Source organism: Equus caballus, chromosome 7, assembly GCF_041296265.1.
Source record: "Equus caballus isolate H_3958 breed thoroughbred chromosome 7, TB-T2T, whole genome shotgun sequence".
Lineage (NCBI taxonomy): Eukaryota > Metazoa > Chordata > Mammalia > Perissodactyla > Equidae > Equus > Equus caballus.
This window is the reverse complement of record NC_091690.1, coordinates 42,920,135-42,942,669: the sequence shown is the minus strand read 5'-3', so window position 1 is coordinate 42,942,669 and position 22,535 is coordinate 42,920,135. Positions and strand designations below refer to the sequence as shown.

The 22,535-nt window shown below is 48.0% G+C and overlaps 3 protein-coding genes across 5 annotated transcripts in view; 1 reads left to right on the top strand and 2 right to left on the bottom strand.

Annotated features, from left to right (window-relative positions):
- Positions 1-340, top strand: part of THYN1 (thymocyte nuclear protein 1) — a 5,735-nt gene extending 5,395 nt beyond the window's left edge. For both annotated transcript variants that reach the window (XM_070273933.1, XM_070273932.1), the window contains exon 8: positions 138-340. In XM_070273933.1, coding sequence (XP_070130034.1) covers positions 138-184 — 47 coding nt within the window. In that variant the 3' untranslated portion in view covers positions 185-340. The remainder of the gene's footprint in view (positions 1-137) is intronic.
- The window catches only part of ACAD8 (acyl-CoA dehydrogenase family member 8), a 24,423-nt gene extending 21,280 nt beyond the window's left edge, over positions 1-3,143 (bottom strand). The window contains exon 1 of the mRNA XM_005611728.4: positions 3,063-3,143. The gene's annotated coding sequence lies outside the window, so the exon portion shown is untranslated. The remainder of the gene's footprint in view (positions 1-3,062) is intronic.
- Positions 785-22,535, bottom strand: VPS26B (VPS26, retromer complex component B). 2 transcript variants are annotated; one of them, XM_023645164.2, is made up of 7 exons: positions 21,907-22,535; positions 13,364-13,520; positions 8,317-8,481; positions 5,385-5,560; positions 3,578-3,720; positions 3,063-3,164; positions 785-1,534 (listed from the first exon to the last, which is right to left on the bottom strand). In XM_023645164.2, the coding sequence occupies exons 1-7, from the start codon at positions 22,127-22,129 to the stop codon at positions 1,505-1,507; spliced, it is 996 nt and encodes a 331-aa protein (XP_023500932.1). In that variant the 5' UTR covers positions 22,130-22,535; the 3' UTR covers positions 785-1,504. The 2 variants fall into 2 exon arrangements, with proteins under 2 accessions (XP_023500932.1, XP_001502993.3); XM_001502943.5 differs by having other exon boundaries at positions 785-3,164.

The window sequence follows — 22,535 nt, the reverse complement described above, 5'->3', positions numbered from 1 at the left end:
CATAGTACAACAGTCTGTAAATAGTCTGAATGCATGACCACCTGCATCGGTAACATGTGAAAGGCCTCGCATAACTTCCCTGTTCAAGAGGAGACACAAGACCTAATTCTTCCCTCTCTTTTTCCCCTTTTTGGTAGAGGAGTTTGACTTCATTTTGAGCCTGGAGGAAGAAGAACCGAGTTAACTGAGACACTGTTGCTGGAATGGGAAGACATTACTCCAAAGTAGTCAAGCTTTCATGAGACAGAAGAAGGCACGAAGATCTTGCTTATTATGTTCGCCTTGGGTTGTGTACGTAGGTGGTTCTTGTGTACTTTTTTCAATAAACATTACTATCAAAGTTGGAAAGCTTTTCTGTTAAAGCAGCACTGGGTGTAACAAGAGTGCTCCCCTGGCTCCTCCTGCCCCTCGTCCAGATGCAGGGCTACTTCTACCCCCGGCCTCCACCGGAGCAAACACCAGGGTGTAGGGCTCAGTCTGATAACACTCGCTGCAACGAACTCTTGGCTTTCTGCACCAGCCTTCCTCACTTGCCCCTGAAGTCATCTGGGTCCCACAGGGGTTTAAACCATCAGCAGTTTCAAGACAAGTTGCCAGGTAGGCATAAAATCGGAATTCTTTTCTCACCCATGTGCTTGTCCAAAACAGGTGTTAATAAAGCACTCACTCATCATTGTTCCCTGGGGCCACGGACATGGAGAGGGCAGGTGCTGTGTTGGATCAGGGTAGGGATCTGTCTTCCCCTGTGTGTGAGGTGGACACTGTAAGAAGAAACCACAGAACCTGGTGGACCATGGGCACAATGCCTCCAAGCCACAGGGGCTTCCTTTAATCAGAGAGACAACTGAAACGAGTTTTTTTTTTTTTTAAAATACAGCCATTGAAAAGACGACACATTAAGAAACATGTAAACACTGCAGCTGCTTAATTACAAGTTGCACTGCTTGGTTTAGTACGTATCTACTCCCAGGTATGTGGACCTTGAAAGGAGGGGGACAGGAGCCTCCCCTTACTTCCACAGTTGGACAGAGAAGTACAGGATGGGGGCAGAGTATGAGAAAACAGAAGGCCTGACTTGTGCACAGCTCTTGAGAAAATAAAAGCAGATTCTATCTTCTAGTTCTCCCAGAAGAAAGGTTTAAGATGTTAGGCAAGTTGGAAAATGAATTTGTGTTGTCAGTTAGGGGGCAGAGGAATTGGCAGATGCTTCCTAGTTAGAAACCAGCTATTCTGGGGGGTGTCCTAGAGCCTAGTCTCATGCTCCCAAGGCCACGGCCAGGAACACAGGACCTGCCTCCCCTGTACAAGTAAGCCCCTACCGTGATAATCCAAAGGCAGTGGGATGGGGGATCCTGTTCCCAGGGGATTGTCTGTCACACCTGAACTCGGGGTCCAGCATGGGGGAAACCACCTTACCTTCCTTGGTTCTGCTGCCCCCAGTCGACCTCAAGTGTCATCCCAAATGCCTTTCCCTCCAGTCTCAGTTCTGATCCATGAGCCCTGCTCAGTCAAAGGCCCACGACTGCACTGATTTCTGAGGAAAAGAGGAGTCCCCGTTTCCCACATTAACTGAAAGATGACACAGGAACCAACCCCTCTGCTTTCCAAATTACAGAGAACTCAGACCACCAAATATTGTACTTATTGGCCAGTGGGGTCTGCCTGGTCTTTCTTGGAAGGGAAGGGAGGCCAACTGGAGAGTAATCTTGATCATTTCCAAATGAGGCGAAAAAGGATGTCAACACCTTTACTGTGACAGGCCTGAGCACAGCACAACAGAGGAAAACCCCTCCCTCCTGTAGTATGACAAGAACACCCATGAGAGTTTTTCTGTATGTTTTTAAACAAAAACACCAATGGTCCTAATCTCTGGTCAGTCAATGGTGAAGATGAAGACATAATTTGGCAAGCAGAATTATTCTGAAGTTGTGTAGTAGAGTCTTCTGCTGAGGTCCTCATCTCCCTCCTCTAAGTGGCAGGCAGGTAGTGAAGGGGCTTGGGCGATAGTAAGAGAAAACTTCCAACTGTGTGAGAGTAAGCCCCAATTCCCAGAAATTCAATGGAGAGCAAGGAGTGATGAGGACCCACTCTTAGGGAAGCAAAGCGATCAAGGCCCTGTCATGGGATCTCTTCTTAAAGGAAACAAATGCCCTTGTTTAGGATGCTGGCACCCGGAGCAACACCTGAACCACCCAGCCCTCAGGCTGGGGAGGAGTCCCATGGGGCAGGCAGACAGTGCCATGCAGTTACCATACTTCTTCCTCAGCAGGCCTGGCCTGTGTTCAACTCTGTTGCCATCTGTGCGTCACGCTGACCCTGGGTGTCACTGGGCCCAGAATTTCTCACGGGTGAGGGGACAGTCAGCCAAAGCCCCTTGCACAAGCTTCTGTTCCAGGACGTTATTGACCAGAATTCGCAAAAGACAGAGAAGGACTATGCCTGGGTCCCAGCAGTGAGAGAAAGGCCAGAAAGGAGGTGGCTTGTGGGAACTTCAAAGCACCACATCCAAGACTCCCAAAGAGGTAGCTTCCCGGGCTTGAGTCTCCCCCTGCCACTTAGGACAGGGCAGGCCCCATTCCTCGGCCACTACCTCAGGGACAGCAGAGAGGAGGACAAGACATGATTACCCAGGGCCCCACTGGCAGCTCAGACCCTGTATCAGGCAGCTCGGAGAACCAGGAGCCAAGAACGCCTGGTCTCTGCTCTCCTGTAAGACCCGAGGCAGTCCTGTGTGAAAGGCCTCAACACAAGGCTCTTTTTCCCAGAGAGACTAGCTTCCAGGACGCTGCCTCTCCCCATTCCCACATCAGCCACAGGATCACAAGGAGATGGTGTCCCAACCCAAGCCCCTTAGGTTCTTCAGAAGAAAGAATTTAAGTCAAAACCATGATTTGTTTTCAGGTTGCAAGAAATGGGTCAGCTGAGCATCACACCGTCCTCCCCCTTCCCCCAGCCGCTGGTGTTTGATAGATGGGGGTGCTGGGGTGGAAGCCCAGCCGCTGCCTGGCCCTGGGGGCCTACTGCCTGCTGCTGTTGTCAGACAGCTGGCTGGGGGTCCGCACCTCACCCAGGGAGGTTGTGCCCTCGAAGCGCTGTGAGGCGATGGCTGCCTGGTGGGACATGCTTTTCCGTACGATGTCACCCTTCCGCCACAACACCACTTCCTGCAGAATTGAGAGAGGGAGGCATGGGGATGGGCTTCCCAGAGGCTCCAACTTTCTCCTAGAGAATCTTAGGCAAAAACCTCCTCTGTTTATCTCTCGCCAAAGACAGCAGCTGTCCATATACCCCGTCCCCAGGGCCCCTTTTGATTGCATGGACTGGAAGGGCAGTGTGATTGCAGCGGCTGGGCCCGAGAAGGCAGACTCTAGGCATTAAGTGGGGACCTCATTCCTGCTGTGGGACTCTGGGTAATCCAGTTTCTACCTCTTGGTAAACCAACAAGTGGCACAGAGACTAATAAGCTCTCTCCCCTGTACCGTTCTGCCTACCCTGTCAGAAATGGAGCCTGATCTTCGCAGGGGTGGTGCCCTTCCTGTTCTGTCTCTAGAGGTCTGGAGGAGGTGCCTGGCCTCACCTGCTGTTTGAAGTAGCGCCGCTCCTCCTCATCGATCAGCACCAGGTTGAGGTAATAGCGCACGGAGAACTTCTTGTTGATGTCCCGCATGGTGGGGGTGAGCTCGTAACCCGCCAGGAAGAGCCGGATGGGGATGGACTCTCCTGTAGGGGCCAGGCGGGAATCAGACCGAGGGGCAAAGTGACCCTCTCTCCCCTATACCAAGTCCCTCTCTGATCTCAGCGGGGGACAGATGCCAGCTGAGCATGACACAGAACACTCAAGCAAATGCTTCTGCCTTTTGGGAAGTTGCATTCTGCTGCCAGTGACTTGCAGAAGCAAAAATCGTGGCTCTGCAATTCCATTCCCCATCCTATTGCATCATCTGAATGTCCTCTCACCATCCCAATCCAGAGACCAGGGAGTACAAACAGCACAGGGATGTTATTGTTACGCATCTTTTGATGACATGCAATGTGTCTGGCTTTTGGGTTTTCAAAAGTCAACTGTCAAAACTCAGCTAACTATCCTGTCACCCAGCTATTTTGACATCACTTCCTTCCATGCTAGTTAGTGTTTGCCCCTAAATACATCTCCACTCCCAGATGGATCACAGGGTGGGAGAGTGGTCTGGGAAACAGGAAATCCTCCTTCTGGTCCCAGGTCTCCAATAACCAGTTGTATGAGTTATGAGTAAGTCTGTTGCTTTCTCTGGACCTTAATTTTCTCATGTGGAAAATTATGGGATCAGACTACGTAATATTTTAGATCCTTTCCACCTCTAACATCATGCCTTTCCTGGTCGAAGAGGAACAAAATTAGGGCAGTAATTCTACTGAGAAAGGCCAAACCTATAATGTAGTCTAAAGCTAAATAGAAACGAACTTTTAATTATCTGCTGTTTTGTATCATTTCTCAGTGCCCCATTTCATTTGTACAGGAAAACTGTCTCTCCATGCACAGCTGGTGAAAAAATGGAAAATAGAGAGAGTCAAGAGAGCTCAGTTCAATCCTCCCAAGGACATGGCATGGTGACATCCAATAATCTGCTGTCAGTGTCCCCAGTCTTCCGATCTGCTAAATCTTTGACACCCGTCCTTCAACATGGAACAGATGCTGGGAATAAACTGAATAAAACCTTGGCATCGCCAAGCACTTCTAAATGAAAAACCACATTCTTTATCATCAATTGCTGCAAAGCCAGTGAAGAACATAAATGATTGCTGCTTGCAAATAATCACATAGAATACCCAAATAACAAAGCTTTCAACTTCACCCCAGATGCTGTGTCAGCTCTGTGGGGGTGGGAGAGGACCGCTTTCGTCTGGTCTGGTTCCAGTGCTGTCTGCAGCACCTGGTAGTGCTGCCCATGGTATCTAAACTTGGTGAATGAATTCAGAGAGGAATTACCAGAGCTAGAACTAAGTAACAAAAATGACTATTTTGCATTAATCTCTTGTTCTCTAGCATCAAAGAATGTCAGAATGCCAATGGGATACAGTAATAAAATGTTTAAACCACAATCTCCTAAAGCAGGACTTTTCACTTTTTTGTTTTTTAACAGGCATAACCCTGGAGACACCATCATCTAGTGCAAGCTCAGTGTATAAACGAGGTCCAGGTGGAGCTCTCCTGGCTGAAGGCGCGGTAGGAGCCTGCTGTTCCACAGACTGTGCCCTCCTTTTCTTCCCTGGTGGGACCCACAGTGTACAATTAGAGACTGAGAAATTATAGGTTAATAGGAAATCTTATGTTAACAGTACAATCCCTCAGCCCTCCCAAATCCTGTGCAGGCTTTAGGAGGAAGGCTGTGGTAGCTGCGGCTCACCTCTTACGGGCGCTCCATCCATGATCTCATACTTGGCTATTGTGTCGTTCTCATGGTACACATTGGGGCCCGTGCCTGTCGTTTCCCGTTTGATGATGTCTATCTCCATGTGCTTGATTTTGATTCTCACCAGCAGGAAGTATATCTTCCCTACAATGACATCTTTCAAGTGGTATCTAGGGAAGAGAAAGTAATGAAAATAAGAAGTGTGCATAGCAGCTGAGCCTTTGCACATTTACAAGCCTCTGTGGATCCAGGGGAGCAGACGCTGCTATGCACCTTCGCTAAAGATGGAGCTGCAGTGCACACTCAGCCATACTCCACCCACCCTGCCACTGCAGAATGATTTCCCAGTATGTTCTTTACTTGAATCAAAGTAACTTCTGTCCCCTCCATTCTTCCATATACAACCCAAAGGATGTTTTTCCGGCATGTTACATCACCCACTCATGCTGACTCGTCTGATCTACCTCTTTACTACTTTCACTTCTTTCATACCTTTTGCATTTGTGTATGTGTTTTCTTTAGATATCCTAAAATGTGAGAGGCCAGTCCTACAAATGCAGGAACCAGGTCTCGCTCTTCCTCTCTGAGCTCCACAAAATGTCTTTTGGGAACTGACCCTCAATGGCCCGCAGCAAACAGTTTGTCTGCTGTGGACCTGACAGGCCAGGCAGAAGGAGCAGAGCAAGATGCACACCTCATGCTCCATCGGCACCTTCACTCCGGGCTCTGCTCACATGGCTTGTGCTGTGTGCGCCGTTATGAATCAGCCATGCTGCCTAACCCTTTCTGACCCTTGGAGCTTTCCTCTGGGCCAGTCAACAGGACTGCTGGGCTGTATGTGCATGACTGTGCATGAGGCATGGCAGACAGACAGCACGAGCTTCAGACCTGAAGCTCAGAATCACAGCACCCGAGTGTTGGTGGGGACTGTAGAATTTAACCTCCTTATATTACAGGTGAAGAAAACGAAGTTTGAAGAAGATCAACAATTTAACTAGGATTGGAGTAGGGGCAGACACAGGATGTGAACCCAGGTTCTTAATTCCTAGGCATGCGTCCGTCCCCCCCCCCCCATTTCATGCCACCTTTCTGCTTATAATCAAAGTGGGAAGACTGCAGACTCCAAGCAGATAACCTAAGAACACTCACAAAAGCAGAGTATAGGCCACTCACAGCAGTTTAGAAGGAATGCTTAGAGATCACAGATTCCAGGGGTTTTCAAACTTTTATAAATAGAACATTCCTTTATTCTAAATGAAATCTTCAGCAGAAGCATTAATGTGGAAGAAACACCAAAGAGCTGCTCTCGTGGGGGGCCCAGAGCCATGACCCAGCTCCTTTCACATTGCCCTTTCCGTGTGTGTGTTTGAAACCCACTTACCTGATCCAAGCCCCTCATTTTCAGATAAGAAACCCAAGGTACAAACATTTTAGTACCTGCTAACCTGAGCCCAACCTGTTTGTGGCAGAAAAGGACCCAATTCCGAGCACCGGGCTCTTTCTGCTACGTCATATAGAAGGTCGCTTGTTCTCACCCGGTGCAGGGCCAGGGTCGGGAGTATCCAGTCCTTGAGGGCACGGAACTGACTCTCTAAAGTGCCTTTCTCGTACTAAATTTGGTCTTGAACACACTGCTGACTGATGGCTATTTTGAGCTCCCACAAAGGGGAACTGCCTCCCAGCTACCCCTTCACCAGGTGGCTGGGTGCTGGTGGGCAGGCACTTCTGCTGGCTCCTTTCCAGGAAGGTGCACAGAGCCCTGAGGCTGTGGAGAAGGGAAGAAGCCTGTTCCTCGGCATGCCCCGCCAGGTCCAGGTGGCCCTCCCTCCCAGCTCATCCCCCGATCTGGGGGGCGACACTTGGTTCTAGGCCAGGGGGCAGGGAAAAAAATACATCTTTCCCTCACCCCTGTTCTAGGAAGCAACAAATGATTCTAGTTTAAAAACATCCTGTTCTCAGCCCCTTCACAAGAGACTCATCTGGCTTGGTCCTCACACCCCTGAGCCTCTGGTGATGGTGGGTCTGATGGGAGGGTCTCTCCACAGTGAGCAGCTTAGTTACAGACTGTGACTTTTTTTTTCACCTCTCTGTGACTAGAATATACTTTTTCTTTTTCTTTTTTGAGGAAGATTAGCCCTGAGCTAACATCCGTGCCCACCTTCCTCTATTTTTTATATGTGGGATGCCTGCCACAGCATGGCTTGATAAGCAGTGCACAGATCCATGCCCGGGATCCAAACCAGCAAAGCCCAGGCTGCTGAAGCAGAGCACGTGAACTTAACCGCTGCATGTACCACCAGGCCAGCCCCCTAGAATACACTTTTACTTCTGCATATTTGATTTTCAAACATTTTCAGCAATATATTATATTGAAAAGAAAGGCGCTTATGGTACATTTTTGAACTGCAAGTTTTGTGATTTACACACAAATATTTTGATGTTCTAACAGTCAACATAGTTTAAAACACACGTGGCTTCCCAACTTGCCAGTTAAAATAAAATTATCTAATGATCTTTATAAAAAAGCATCAAACATTCTTGGCCACAGTTCATTCAGCTCAGGGAGGAGGCAGCAGACTCTGGTGGTGTCCGGCTTCCTCACTTCGATTTCTCAAGACATACAGTATGTAGGATACAAACAATACTGGAATGGTATTCTGAGATTCTTCTCATCAGCAGAAGGAAATAGCTGTACATAGAATCCAAAACAAATAACCTTATAGTTATTTTAGCTTGATTTTGAAAGACAGCATAGGATGTTTAGCTTAAATTTACCGTCTTAATTTAATATAGTTTAGTTTAAGTATGCACAGCATGCCACCACGACCCAGCAGAGGCAAGAGGCTCAGGCTTTGCATTCTGACCGAGTCCTCTCTTAATATCCCTAAATGAGTTCCTCCACAGCTGTGGGGGCCCAGACACTTACTTGGATTTATTGTACTCAAACTCGATGTGCAGGCAGTCCTCAATCCCGACCTCCATCTTGATGGAGGAGTTCAGCTCTGGGTACGTGCTGAGTGTGTGAACTACAATGTCCATCTCTTTGACAACATCATTGAGGCGGCGGCTGATGGTGGCTCGAAGGAAATACCTGTGGAGACAGACATGTCATGAAGGGACACTCCCAGTCTTCAGATGCTACCCGGTTCACGCACCGAACTGACCCACTTGAGAAACCCCTTACAGTGGTTAACCTCTGGGGCTTTGTAATCTTTTGTGAATTTGCCTCTGCAGACTCTCCTCCAGAAAAAATGGACATATGCACTTATACACAAAATTTCTAATTACAATTCCAGGGAGTTCAAAGACCGTTCCCCCAAATGCCTTTTGGAGCCCATGCTCTGGGCTAAGAACCCTGTTCTAAGTAAAAGTGATTTCTTGCTCCATACTTCAATAGCATGCTCTTTTTAAGTCTTTCATGGCCCTCACCACTATCTATCATCTATTTGTGAACAGGTTTTAGTTCTTCAACTAACTCCTGACTTTTTGGGCACAGGGACCTCTCTTATACTCTTATATATGCATGCCTGCTTATTTAACAATATCAATCAAGGAGCATTTTTCAAGTCCCTTACAGTTAAAAGAGAAGAATAGGGGATGGAGAAATTAAGTCAGTTAGTCATTCAGCAAACATTTATTGTTAGGCACAGGATGATTAAGACACAGTGTCAGGAGAAGCTCAGAGTCCACCGAGGGGATGGGGAAATAAACAGAAAAATTAGAACACACGGCAAGTGCTCATTCAGATACAAGAATCAGGTGCTATAGGGAAAGACAGAAGGGCATTCAGGAATAGCAAACCTTGTCAGTAAAGCAGCAGAGGGAAGAGAGGACCTGCTATGAACTCAGAAAGCCTCTGCTGAACCTAGGATGCTAGGGGAGGGGCTCCTGTGGCAGCTAGGGGTAAGTCAGAAGGAAGGCAGAGACACAGCCCCTGGAGGGATTAGTATGCCGAGCCTGGCCTCTATGGCCAGCTACTTCAGCATGGCCTTCCCCAGTATCCCTGTCCCCTTGACTTATGCTAACACCCAATGAGGGAAGAAACACCCCTTTAGTTATATTTTCCTCTAAATAAAACTTACATGATGCCCACTGCCTGTCAAGCATTCCTGGAGAAAGTTGCTAACCAGATCAACTACACATTTAGGCTACTCTCCTCTGTGTGGCCCAAACTGCATTTTGGCAATCCTTTTATTCATCTCAGTAACTTGCCTCACATTCCTCAAGACATCTGCTCCTAAGCCATTTCAAACTGCTCAGGCTCTCAAGCCTCCCCTCCACCTCTCTGTGGAGGACATCATTTTTACTCCGCTGAGAAGACCTTCGGAGTCAAGATTTACAGCTTTCTCCCTTCTCTGCTCTGTGCTGTTTCTTACTTAGGGCCTAGGTGTGTGTCTGTATCTTTGCCCATCCTTTCCTCCTTCCAACAGTACCTCTCTCTCTCAAAACCTTTTCTCCTCCTCCATCTGGCAGAATAACTCTCAATCTGGAAGCACATTACAATCACTCGCCGGGGAAAGGCTTTAAAAATCCTGAAGCCCTGGCACATCTGGCATGTACAGGTCCTGGAAAGGGATGCAGGCATTGACATTTATAAGCCTCCCCAGAGATTCTAATGGGCACTTGGTAGGGAACCACTGTCCAGCACCTTGATCCTTCAGCACACTCAATCTCTCTCCAGCTAAAGGCTTCTGAATCCTTTGAGTTTATACAAAGTCCTAAACTCATCAATCCCCACAACACCCTCCAGGCCTTACCCTCTTGACACCTTTCTTCAGAAACAGCTGTCACCGAGGGGTCCTGTTCTAACTAGTGCAGCTTCTTCCCCCGTTGCCACTCCTGACCCTTGCTTCTCTCTCTACCACCCAACAGAAATTGCCCTCCCGAAGGTAACACATGGCCTCCCACTTGCCAAATCCAGTGGCCTTTTTTTGGCATCAGTTCTCCATTAGAGTGTAAAACACTTCCTCCTCCTTGAAACGCTCTTCCCTGGTTCCCCAGGTTATTACCCTGCTTCACCTCCGCCTTCCTCCTCCTCATATCCCCAGTACTCCTGTGGGTTCCAGGCTCCTCTTGCCCTGAGCTCTCCTCCTTCAACAACCTATCACTTATTACCTCTGAGGAGCCGATTCCCAACAGTGCCCTTCTCCATCCTGGCTGCTGGGCTTGCATTTCCAATTGTCTAGTCAGCTTTACACCTCTCTATTCTGCCAGTGCTTCAAACTTTAAAATTGGATGAATCATCTTTTCTACAAATCATCTCTTCCTCCTGATAGCCCTTGGTCTGTATTTCCACTCATTGGTAAATTCCGTTGATGTCTATTAAATTCCCCATTTTCTGCCTGTTCCCATTAACTCGTGGCACCTCATCCTAGCCTTCTAACAGTCTGTCTCCACACTCTTCCCATCCATCAAATATTACATACTGACTTTAAATTAATCTTCCAAAAGAACCAAAACCCTGCCTAAAAAGAAAAGAGTCCAAAACAATCTTTTCATGTTTTCTCTCTGCCTATGTAATAAGACAACAGCTCTTAATCTGGAATTTACATCTTCTATAAACTGCCCTGAACTAATTGTCCCTTCTTTACTTCCTCTCTTTTTCAACATGAACCCTAAAGTCTTCATCTCATTTGGACAGCAACACTTTTTTTTTTTATTGTGGTAAAATATAGAAGGAATTCAGAGTATGCCACCCCAAAATCCTGGCATAAGGATTACATTGAGCTGAAAGCAACTGAACAGGAGCAGACACAAGAAAACTGTCTGCCCTCCCCCTCTCTACCATGAAGGGCAGGACCTTCTTAATCCCTAGACACTGCACCAGAGAAATATACCTAACAAAGCTTGCTAAAACCACCTCATCTTCCATTGTTTCCCCCACGTAGGCACCTTCCTACGATCTGCTGCCTCTAGAAGCTCAAAGTCTTGGCACTTCTCTGTAAAGTTACTGTTCCTCTGTTAAGATGCCCACGTGAGTCTAAGTTCTAACCACCCCTTTGAGTTACTGATCACCAAGTTCCATGTATGCACAATGCACACGTGAATAAACTTGTTTTTCTGTTGCTCATCTGTCTTTTCTCAGTCTAATTTGCAGGGCCTCAGCCAATGAACCTAAGATGGGTAGAGAAAAAAGTGTTTTTCCTCCCCTACAATACATATATATAACATAAAATTTACCATTTTAATCATTTTTAAGTGTACAGTGGCATTAGGTACATTCATATCGTTGTGCAACCATCACCACCATCCAGTGCCAGAACTTTTTCAACTTCCCCAACTGAAACTTTGTCCCCAGTAAACACTAACTGCCCATCCCCTCAGCTTCTGGTAGCCACCACTCTACCTTCTTTCTCTACCATTTTGACTACTCTCAGTGCCTCAGATAAGTGGAATCGCACAGTATTTGTCTCCTTATCACTGGCTTTATTTCACTTAGCATTATATTTTTAAGATTCATCCATGTCATGGTATATGACAGGATTTTGTTCTTTTCAAGGCTGAATAACATTCCATTGCATGTACACACCACATTTTGTTTATCCAGTCATCTGTTGATGGACAGTCAGGTTGTGTCCACCTTTTGGCTCTTGTGAGTATGTTGCTATGAACGTGGGTGTACACACCCTGCTTTCACTTCTTTTGGGTATATACCCAGAAGTGGAACTGCTGGATCTTATGGTAATTCTGTTTTTAATATTTTGATGAATTGCCATACTGTTTTCAACACGTTTCTTTCTAACATAAAAACATTTAAGAGAAATCCACCCCAAAAATAAAATTAAATAACACTAAATCCCACAGCCACGTTTAGGTGACGACTAGATAATCCTCAGCGTTGTTGTCTTCTCTAAGAGCAGGTATGAAATGCTGTCCTTAGTGGGGGTCACGTCAAGTGTTTAGATCTCTCTGCAAAGACTGAAAAAGAGGAGCCTACAATCACTCCTCCGATGGAAGAGGGGAGGCCAGGGAGAAAGAAGGGAGGAATGGTCTTGCTGCAGTCTGCACCATCCTAAACCCAGGCCTTGAGGTGATGAAGACAAGCTGACCTTATGAGACAGCATCAAGACCTGGAACCCACTGTCCAGAGTGATGGAGGAAGTATCCCAGTGACATCACATAATCTCGGGTGACATCCAAGAGTCACCTGCCGTGGATTTTTTTTACCCCAGAGGCCCTAGGGTCAGTTCCTATCCTCAGTTTCCAAGACTGGAATAATAAAAACAATCCCATGTACTTAAATCATGTTTATTAATTTTTTAAGAACTTGTCACATGGCATCAACGTCTTATTCTCTCATCACCTCAAAATATGGAGAAGACAGATCTAGAATTAGAATCCAAATCTTTTACCCACTTTTCAAGTGAGAAAGCGGAGTGACAGAGCTCAGGATCACACTGCTGTTGTGTGGCAGAGCTGGACCAAGGCTCAGTATGTCCTGATGCCCAGCCAGTGGTGTGCTGGAGGTAGCTTGTACCAGTGTACAAAAGCCAATTGTTGAATTTTCAGGAATTTTATGAATTGGTTGTTAAACACAGCAATTATTTATAATTAAATTATATAAACTTACAACTGTACTGTATTAAAAACAAAGGTACTACACACTAAAAACTCACTGCTTCCTAATTATTTTGCTAGAGTTTACACCTAGTGTCTCCGTACGATGGTAATGCTACATATAGGTGGCTACTGTACACCTCTTTCCAATTCTGCATTCAAGGACATCAGGCTGGCAGCTTGAAATAGGCCATGGGGGGAACATTTACACTATGGAAACCGACAAATGCGACCAGCTAGGAGGAGTTTCTCCTCGCAGAGAGCCTGCTGTCAAACATTTACCAGCACACACTGCTCTCAGCACTTTTCCTTCTTGATACCCATAAAAAGATCCTCAGAAATGTGGACAGCTTCAGGTCCTCATCCACATGGGGCAGCTTCTGGAGCAATGTGAGTAAACGACGGGCACGACTTACCGCAGCTTCACGTTCTGCCCTGTGTAGGACTCATACGGCTTCTCCACATGGGTGAATTCAAAGTCGAAGGCCTGTGACTGAGAAATTTCTCCGGGCCGAGCCAAATCCTTCACCAGGGACACAAACTCATGGTGGTTCCCACGATCGTAGTAGAGTTCTGGAGAGAGAGCATCAGCCTCCTCTACCAGACCCCGAGCTACACGAGGCCTAGCAAGGGGCTCCAGGCTGCAGGAACCCTGCTTCTGAAAGCCCTCCCCACAAAACAGACTTCCTCCAGCCTTGTTTCTGACTCCTCCCTTCTCCTACTCCACCCCTTCACGGTATCCCCGCATGCTGCTCTGTCTCCCTCCTACCTTTCCAAACACTCTTCCGTTCCATACAGAGAAATCCTGCGGCCCAGTAAGAACCCAGTGTAACCTGCTCCAGGACCTCAGGGCAGCATCTCAGCAAGCAGTACATCAGGGGAAGCGCTATCACAAACACACTTCTCTAAACACATGTTTAAATCTATTTCTAACTTTTGAAAGCATATTCATAGTTACTTAACCATATCATCCGTATAACAACCTTGCGAGATAGCTAGGACGGACCTGCTAACGTGGCAGTAATAACACAGCCCACTTCCTAAGGTTTTGTGAGAAAGAGAGGTGGTAAAGCAGGGACAGGACTACAACAGCAGCTAATAGAGAGCAGATGCTCAAACAGTATTAGCCACTGGCTGCTACTCTCTCTCAAAAAGGCATGCATGTGGCCAATCTCACAAAGAAGCTTTAATGTTATCCCAAACTTCAGTGAGCATCAGAACACTTGGAGGGTTTGTTAAAACACAGATTGCTGGGCCCCACCCTACTGTTTTTGAATCGGGGGTCTGCGGCAGGGCCCGAGAATTTACATTTCTAACAAGCTCCCAGGGCATGCTGGTCCTGCTGGTTCAGGATCCACACTTTAAGGAACACTGCTCTAAATTCATCCTCCTCTGGCAATAGTTCTGGTATTTCTTTGTAAGTTCGTGCCACCATGTGTCCTACATTATTTTATGTCTGTATGTGCTGTGCTATTTAAGCATTAACTTCTGCTATATGCATGATCTTTAGAGAAGGCCTAAATCCCCAGCTTCCTGGCACCCCCCAGTACCTGGCTGTGCGGTAGGGACACTTCATACTGACTGTGATTACCCATGGCCACATCAGTCAAGGTACCACCCCTCGGGTATTTCTGGGCTCCAGTCCTATGCTAAGCTGCAAACTGCAGGGGTGCAGACCACCCAGGAAAATGGACCAGGCAGAGTATATTTGCCATTTCTGCTGTTGGCTGCTTGGGGACAAATAGACAGGTCCACAGAGAGGAGTGTCTGGGACAACCGGCAACTGGGCCTGGTTCCAAGTCTCCAGAGCACAGCAGGCGATCTCTCTCAGGGATAACCTGGGCATCAGGGGCAGGGGGCAGAGCTGCATCTGCTCTGGGTCCACCTGGACAGCACAACGTCTGAACCCTGATAAGGATCGAAGCTTTCTTGAGCCCAAGAAATCAGATCTCCTGCCTCCCAAGAGCCAATGCAGTGTCCAGCCCTGCGCTGGGAAGAACCGTGTCCAGAAGGAGAAAATGCTCTCAGGCGGTGTTTTCAGCCTGAGTGCAAAGTCAACCCCTTGCTGCCCTAGGGCTGGCCCTGACAAACCTATTCCACAGGGAACCTTCTTACCCCAGAGAGGGAGACATTCTAAAGCCAAGTGGGCCCTGTCCTAAGATTTATTCACCTGTGAAGGTGGCAGGAGTGTGGTTAATCCAAACTAGTGCTGCCACCTCTGTATGAATGTACACGGTATTCTGCGATTACAGCTTGTTGCTGATTTTCTATGTAGTTACACTTTGATCCATCTTATATTACAAACAATCCACCTTCTCTTCCAAACACTAAATGGAATCAGCAGTGGTCAGCATTCTGGGTAGTGAGATCCACAAAACTGCTAAATGGGAGACGAAAGTCACAAACTGTGTGGGGAAACGCTCAGGTGAGGTGAGTAACCCATTGCTCATTTTAAAAGCCAGTAACTGTGCCCCCCAATAAAAGTAAAGAAGTGCAGTGATTGGGTAGGAACAGAGCCACTGCCAGCCCATGACTAGGGCTCCTCACTTACTCTTCCTGGTCCACTGCTACAAGAGCCCTTGTTGACAGTCCTGGCTCCTACACGGGAAGTGTTCCCTTAGCGGGGAAACCCGGTACCTCAGTTCCCAAGCACTGGATTCTGGCCATAGTTTCAGGAGAAAACAGCAGGCAGAGCAAAACCCCAACGTCCATTAACTTTAAGTGGGAAATCCCAGAGTCAAGAGAAAGATGGAAGGAGAAGTATGGAAAAATACACAGATATGATCACACAGCCCAAAGGCAACATGAGAAACAAAACAGAGAGGGATCCAAGAGTGCTCTGAGAGCACCCAGGCTGCCAGCATCTGAGAACGCAAACAATGGTGTGCCTGACCCAGCTGGGGAAGCTGGCTGGGGCCGGGCCTTTGGCAGGAGAGGTCCGTCCCTGCAGGGCACCAGGCTCTCCCTAGTGCTCTTCCTGCTGGACACATGTTAGCACCAGCTCCTTCATCAGTGTCACGGAAGAGTGGCCACTGTGTAGTCTGAGTGGGGCTGGACTGGGCTTTTTAATTTATAATTCACAAGCCACTTGCAATGCTTTTGCAAACCCTGTGAGGCAAAGGGGCAAAAACAGTAGCCGTACTTTATTTGCCAGAAAGTTTGGTTTCCTCTTGCATAAATTAAAACAGAAAATCCAAGGCTGTTCTAGCAAGAGGTCTGGGCCCTAACGAGACTATAAACTACCTCTCTTCTGTCCCAAAAATGTAGCCACAAGTCATCTCTAGTTCTCCCCAACCTCCAAGGCCCTCAGGGACCAGTCATCTCAAGCAGGAAGTAGGAACTGACCAAGTTTTTTGTTAAGGTAACTTCTCTGTCTTGAGCCTCCTTCTTAGTCCAACAGGAGGAAATGACTTTTGTAGTCAGGATGTCTTCATGGTGAAACTTGCCACCAACGGTTAAGGAGTGAATGTGCCACTTTGGAAGGAAATTGAGCCAGCCTGGCATCACAGGGTCATCCTGTAACAGACACCCTGAGAGTTCCTGCTGGGCCAGGGCCATGTTGGGTCCAGGCTTCACGCTGATCTTGGAAGAAACTAAGTCAGCAAGAGCAAAAAGTCCTCCGAAGAGCCTCCTCTTCATCCTAATTTTCCAGCCACTGTCTGCTGACTGGCAGTCCAGTCAAGACTCGTGCTCGCCACATCCACTCCATCTCCTGGACCCTGGTCAACTTGCTGGCGCAGTAAGGCCTCTGGGCTGCCACACCCACCTCAACACAGCTCTACTTCAAGCCCTGCAACACCTTACTAATGGGCCAGAATCAATCCATTTAATCTCAATGTGCCTATTAAGCATTTCATGGGTTAATGAATTAAAATACAGAAAGCTTGTGGAGTTTTTAGAAGCACAAGCTTGATTGATGCTGACGGGTTCAAGTATATCCAGTAGCATTAGTTTTAAAAACTTAAAAACTCCAGGTACTATCTCTCTGGCTTCGGAGGGCAGGGTATTCATGTCCGCCTTCCTCTGTAAGTTTGACCTTCTAATTACCTTTGGTTTACTTAACCCCATTAGTCTCCAAGGTGGCCCAGCTCTGCCTTACATCCTCCACTGGTGTTCCCCAAGTTAATCCAGCTGAAAAATGGCCTCTCATTCTGCTGTTACAGAACTTTCTTCTATCTTCTCCTTCTTCTAGCTATTACAGAACTTCCCTCAATGCTCCTTACATACCACATTGCATTCTTCTAAAAATGTGGGCCATGAGCTGCTAGAGTGACATGGGAGATGCCCTCACCATATGTTTGTTGGCATTGTTAGAACCTAGAGTAGGCCATAGGAAAAAGTACAGTAGGTGCAGGAAGAATCCCAACGTGGCTCAAAAACATTTGAGGATAATAGAAAAACAGATACAACACAGGTGAATCAGTGAGACCTTATTGTACTCTCAGGGGGGCAAATTCAAACTGCAACCTCAGAGCGTTGGTGCAGACCTGAATGGACCACAGGTACGACAACTCGTTTTCTTATATACAGGGAGAAATCGGCTTCAACTTGGCATAAAAAAGTATGACGAAAGAAAGACGCAAGAGCAAGTGAACTGACACCTAGTTATACTGCTTCCTTACCCAAGTTCCCTCAGTCTTCGCAGTTCTCAGTGGCCTGGAGTAAGGCTGCACCTAGCTCGTCGACACCTCCGCCCGAGCACAAGCTGGAAGCCCGCGTCTTAGCGTAACCAGCAAAGCAAACCTGTACTCACCCTTTCTTTCATTAAAATAACTCTGGTTTATCCAGGAGGAGATGAGAAAAAAATCCAGGGAATAGCTTCTGTAAATTCCTGGATCTGACCAGTGTATCCACTTAGCAAACAGCGACTGAGCACCTACTTGGTGCTAGCCATTGAGACAAGAGGTTAGCCAGTGGACTGACAATGGACTGAGGCAGGCGTGGCTTTCAGGGGCTCAGAATTTAGTGAGGGAGACAGACAAGTTAAAAAAAACAAAGTCACAAGCTTGTCACGTCCCGCTTAAAAAGAGGTACCAAAGAGGCCTGCAGAAGCAGGGGAAGGAGTGCTTCAGCCAGCCTGGGGAGGCTTTCTGATGGTGTCATGTTTGCTGGGCTTTAAGAATGAGGAAGAGCTTGGGTGGAAGGTCATGCCTTTCAGAAAGATATTCACATACAAAGGGAAGATGCCAAGACACTAGAAGGAACATGATACTCTGAGCAAACTACAAGCGGTGAGGGTGAAGGGTTAGGGAGAGATGAGGTTGGAGAAAAAGGCAGGGGTCAGCTCAGAAAACAGTTGCATACGCCCTTCCCTTTAACCAAGAGGGAGTCAATGAGAAGAATCTTAAGGAGGGGACTGACAGTGTTAGATGTGCCTTTTTGAAAGTTCATTCTCACAGAAGATGAACTGAAAGAAGAGGAAAATAAAGGCAGGAAGACCAGTTAAGAGGCTGCTGCAAACAGAAATAACAAGGGCAGTTGCATTGAGAATGGAGAGGAAGCACAGACTTAAGATACATTAGAGAACTGCTGGAGAGGACCAAAACTTAGAAGCCAATTGGATGTGTAGGAGAAGGAATCAAGGGTCTCAGATGACTCCAAGATTTCTGAGGATGAATGGCCCTGGGATGCCAAGGCCAACAAGGGAGAAAATAGGAGATGCAGCAGGCTGGGGCTGGAGCAGAAAAAGAAAGGGGCTTCTGTTTGAGATGTATCTCTGAGGGGCCTGTAGGGTAACCAGGTGGAGATATCTAGTGGGCAGTTGGAAACGCAGGCATGGAACTCAAAAGAGACGTCAGGTCAGAACGAAGAAACAGCTCGGGAGTCATCAGAATACAAGAAGGCACTGACATTACGGGTGCAGATGAGACTGCCACAGCAAGTTACAGAGGGAAAAATGTGGGCCAGGGGACAAAAGTCACCCTTCTTCTTGCCTACCTCCAAAACCAAGACTGAGATAGGAGCTTTTCTGAACAGGGTCTGGGTCACTATGAGGAACGGGGGGTCCAAAGAGGCCCAATGCAACAGATAACCAAACAGCTGTCTGTGCAAGGACTCTGTGTAGAGTCCCTTCCATAAAGTTTTCACTCGGGCTAGCACGTCTTCCAGGAGAAGAGACTGGGAAGGCAACGTGGGGATGCAGACAAGGAAACCAGAGGGGAGGCTAAGCTGGAGCAAACATTTCCCATGGAGAGTCTGCACAGGAATCAGGGGTGACTGCAGGGTGACATGTTGTAAAGGTCTAGCCCCTGGAAACTTCTTGATGGATCAAGCTTAATAGGGAAGAAGAAAATGACAATGATCATCTTAAGCCTCTTTTACTGAGTACCTACTATATGTGCCAAGCCCTGCACTTCACGTGTATTATCTCTAGTCCTCACAAGACCCTAGCAAAGGCTGTATCATCACAGACCAAGCCTTATCTAGTTTCAGTAACCCAGTCTGCTTGACCCTCAACTACATACCAGGCTGTCCCTCTAATGGATACACAGGTGGGACAAATACACTTTCTTCAGGAAGGATAGGAAATTAACCATAAGGATAAGAAGGGTAATTACATAAACCACTTCATTTTCAAGCTGTGGAACTCTTCCCAAGAAGAAAGGAAGGAAAAAACAAAGAACCCAATCCAAGAGACTATGGTTTACAAGAAGAAAAATTCTGAGTTAAAATGGAAATCAGTGAAGAAGGTGGACAGAGCATAATGATATTAACTTTCTTACCCCCGTTCAGCAAGACCCATACTGTATGTTACCCATATAGCCCAACGTTAGATCCTGACCGGAGTTCCACCCACATCATACATAGTCAAAGAATGCAATGAAGGGGAAAACCACATGACCACAACTTCAGCAAAGTTACTCACTAGCCTCGCTCTGGTACCCTGAGGTCAGTTCATAGACTGTCTTAGGTATATGACACAAATACACCATACTCTGCAAGAAGCATGATCCCTTGACATGTCAACATTCTCACAAGGTGATTTTGTTATCCTTGCCTTACAGGTGAGAGAGCTGAGGCTCAGAGAGGGGCTCAGCTTCCCCAAAGTCACAGGGTCAACTCAGCACACAGTGCTCAGGGGCCCAGGAAGAGTTATTAATGGAAGCAATAGAAGGTTCTCAGAAAACTCGGCAGGGATGCTGTCCTGGGATTCCAGGAATTAGACAAGAAGCCAGGCAGAGCAAGTACAGCAAGCAGGCTCCTCCACTTCCTGTCATTTAGACTAGAGGGAGGCCTGGACACCGTTGCCCCTGAACAGCTCATTTCATCATGTTGCTGGGGCAGGGGACAAGCCAGTTGTCTTTCACATATCAATGAGGTATCACCACCTGGATGATGGTAGAGACACAGACTAAACGTGCCTGTCTACACTTATATTACAGAGCCAAAGAATCCATGCAATCAGTTTAAAACTGCTACTTTAAAATACTAATTCTAAGTAGAAAAGGCCTTTTTGACTTTCTCATCTATTATGCTAAGCATAAAATGCTTTGGATTCATCCTGTCTACCCAGTGGTTTTTTTATTAGGGGTGATTTCACCCTCCCGGGGACATAAGGCTATATCTCAAGACATTCTTGTGGTCACAATTTGGGGGTGCTCCTGGTACTTGCTGGGTAGAGGCCAGGTATGCTGCTAAACATCCTACAACAACAAAGAATTATCAGGCCCAAAACGTCAACAGTGCTGCCGTTGAGAAATTCTATCTCAGCCAGAAGCAGGAGAGCAGAGGGGATGAAACTCATTCTTCATCTTCCTTTCTGGTACATAAAAGGCTACTCATTTTGGATTTAAAGTAACAAATAAAGGTTCCTATAGGATCAGCCAGTCTTCAAGCTGATTTCATTTTCTTCAATGGTGAGCAGTGGACTGCAGAGACAGGCCATAAAGACTCCTTTTTCCAGTTTCCTCCTACCTGTGCCAGTGTTTCCTGCCTCTGTAAAAGGGAGAGTTTGCTGAATCTAAGGATATGAGAGCCAGTGGTTAATGAAGTTTCACAGAAAGTCCCTAAAACCAGGGGTATACATGCAGCATGTGGAACAGGGTATGAATTCTCTGCCAGAGGTTTTTTGCAGCTCACACGAGTATTTATTGTGAATCTACTCCTGACCTAAGGACAAAAACAATTTATTTCAGAAGGACCTAAGAGTTTTAATAAACACAAGACTCAAAATAGTCTTAGAATTGCAGACAACCTCAACTGCACTGTCAGCTCCCAAAACCTTCTGTATCGTTACTGCTTTTTACTGTCTAGTTCTAATTATTAATGATCATGTTTGAAAACTGCTGGGCCATTGAGAAATTTTGATCATTTAATTTTGGTCTTTCTTTGTCTTTAAGAAGAAAATAAGTCAGTTGAAAACTAGCATTCTAATAAAGAAGTCTTAGAAATACCGGCTAGGTAGACAGCAAGCCTGAGGCTGAAGACTGCAGGGCTTCTTTCTCAAAACATGTCCAAGGATAGGCAGTTCAGAGCTAAGGTGAGATATAAGATACTAGTGAGCCGACCCTCTCACAACACATCTACAAGAAAAAGGAGCGGATGGGAGTGCAAGTAAGTGAGGCACAGAGGACCAGCTTAATCTGTCTGACAGCTGTGCACGTCCAGACGACGGCAAAGGCGGTGCTGGAAGAACGGTCTCCCCGGAACAAACCCACCTGCAGGCTATGGCAGGAGCATCTCACTCCGAAATCCTGGAGGCAGGGAGGAAAGCTGGGTGGCAGGTTGAAGGGAAACTAGGGTACCGGGGCCAGCTGCCCAGCACGACGCACCCGGCAAGCCTGCTCCCCGTGCTTCCGCGCCCTCGGCGCCCCCACCCCTCGCGGTGCGCGGTCCCTTTGGCAGGGAGAGCGATCACGAGGGACAAGGGTCCGGCAGGCCGCGCCGCGCCCGCTCTCCCGCCCCGGTCGGCGCCCTGACCCGGCGGACGGCCGCGGAGGGAGGCCCGGGGCCCACTCACCAATCTGCCCGATGAACTCGATCTTGATGCCCTGGTGCTCCAGCCGCTTGTTGGGGTTCTTGAGGGCGAGGCTCACCTTCCCGGAGACCGTCTCCCCGTCGTAGAAAAGGAAATATTTCTCCTTCTTCCCGTCCTCCGTCTTGTGCTCCGCCCGCTTCCTACTCTCCGCATCGTTGAGCAAGATTTCCACCTCCACACTCTGCCCGAAGCCGAAGAAGCTCATCTCCCCGCCGGGCCGGCCGGGCCGGGCTCGGAGGGCCGCTCCGCTCTCCGGGGCGGGGACCTGCGGGAAGGCCAGAGGGCTGCAGGCGGACCCAGCCGCGCCGCAGGCGGGGGCGGCGGAACGAGCCCGCGGCCCCGGGAGGGAGCGGGCCGGTTGCGACGCCCGGAGGACCGAGGCACCGCGCCCGCAGCCCCGGGCGAGCTCGAGCGGACGGCGGCGGAGAGCAGCTAGAGCGGGCGGCGCAGCTCCGCGGCAGCTCAGAGGCCGGACGCGCGTGGCCGAGGCCGCCCACCGCAGGGTGCGGCGCCGAGCAGCCCAGCAGCCGAGCGAGCCGGCCCGGCCTGCCGCGGAGCTACGCACCCAGGCGCTGGCGGCTGCGGGCGGGGACCCCGGCGCGCTGCGGTCG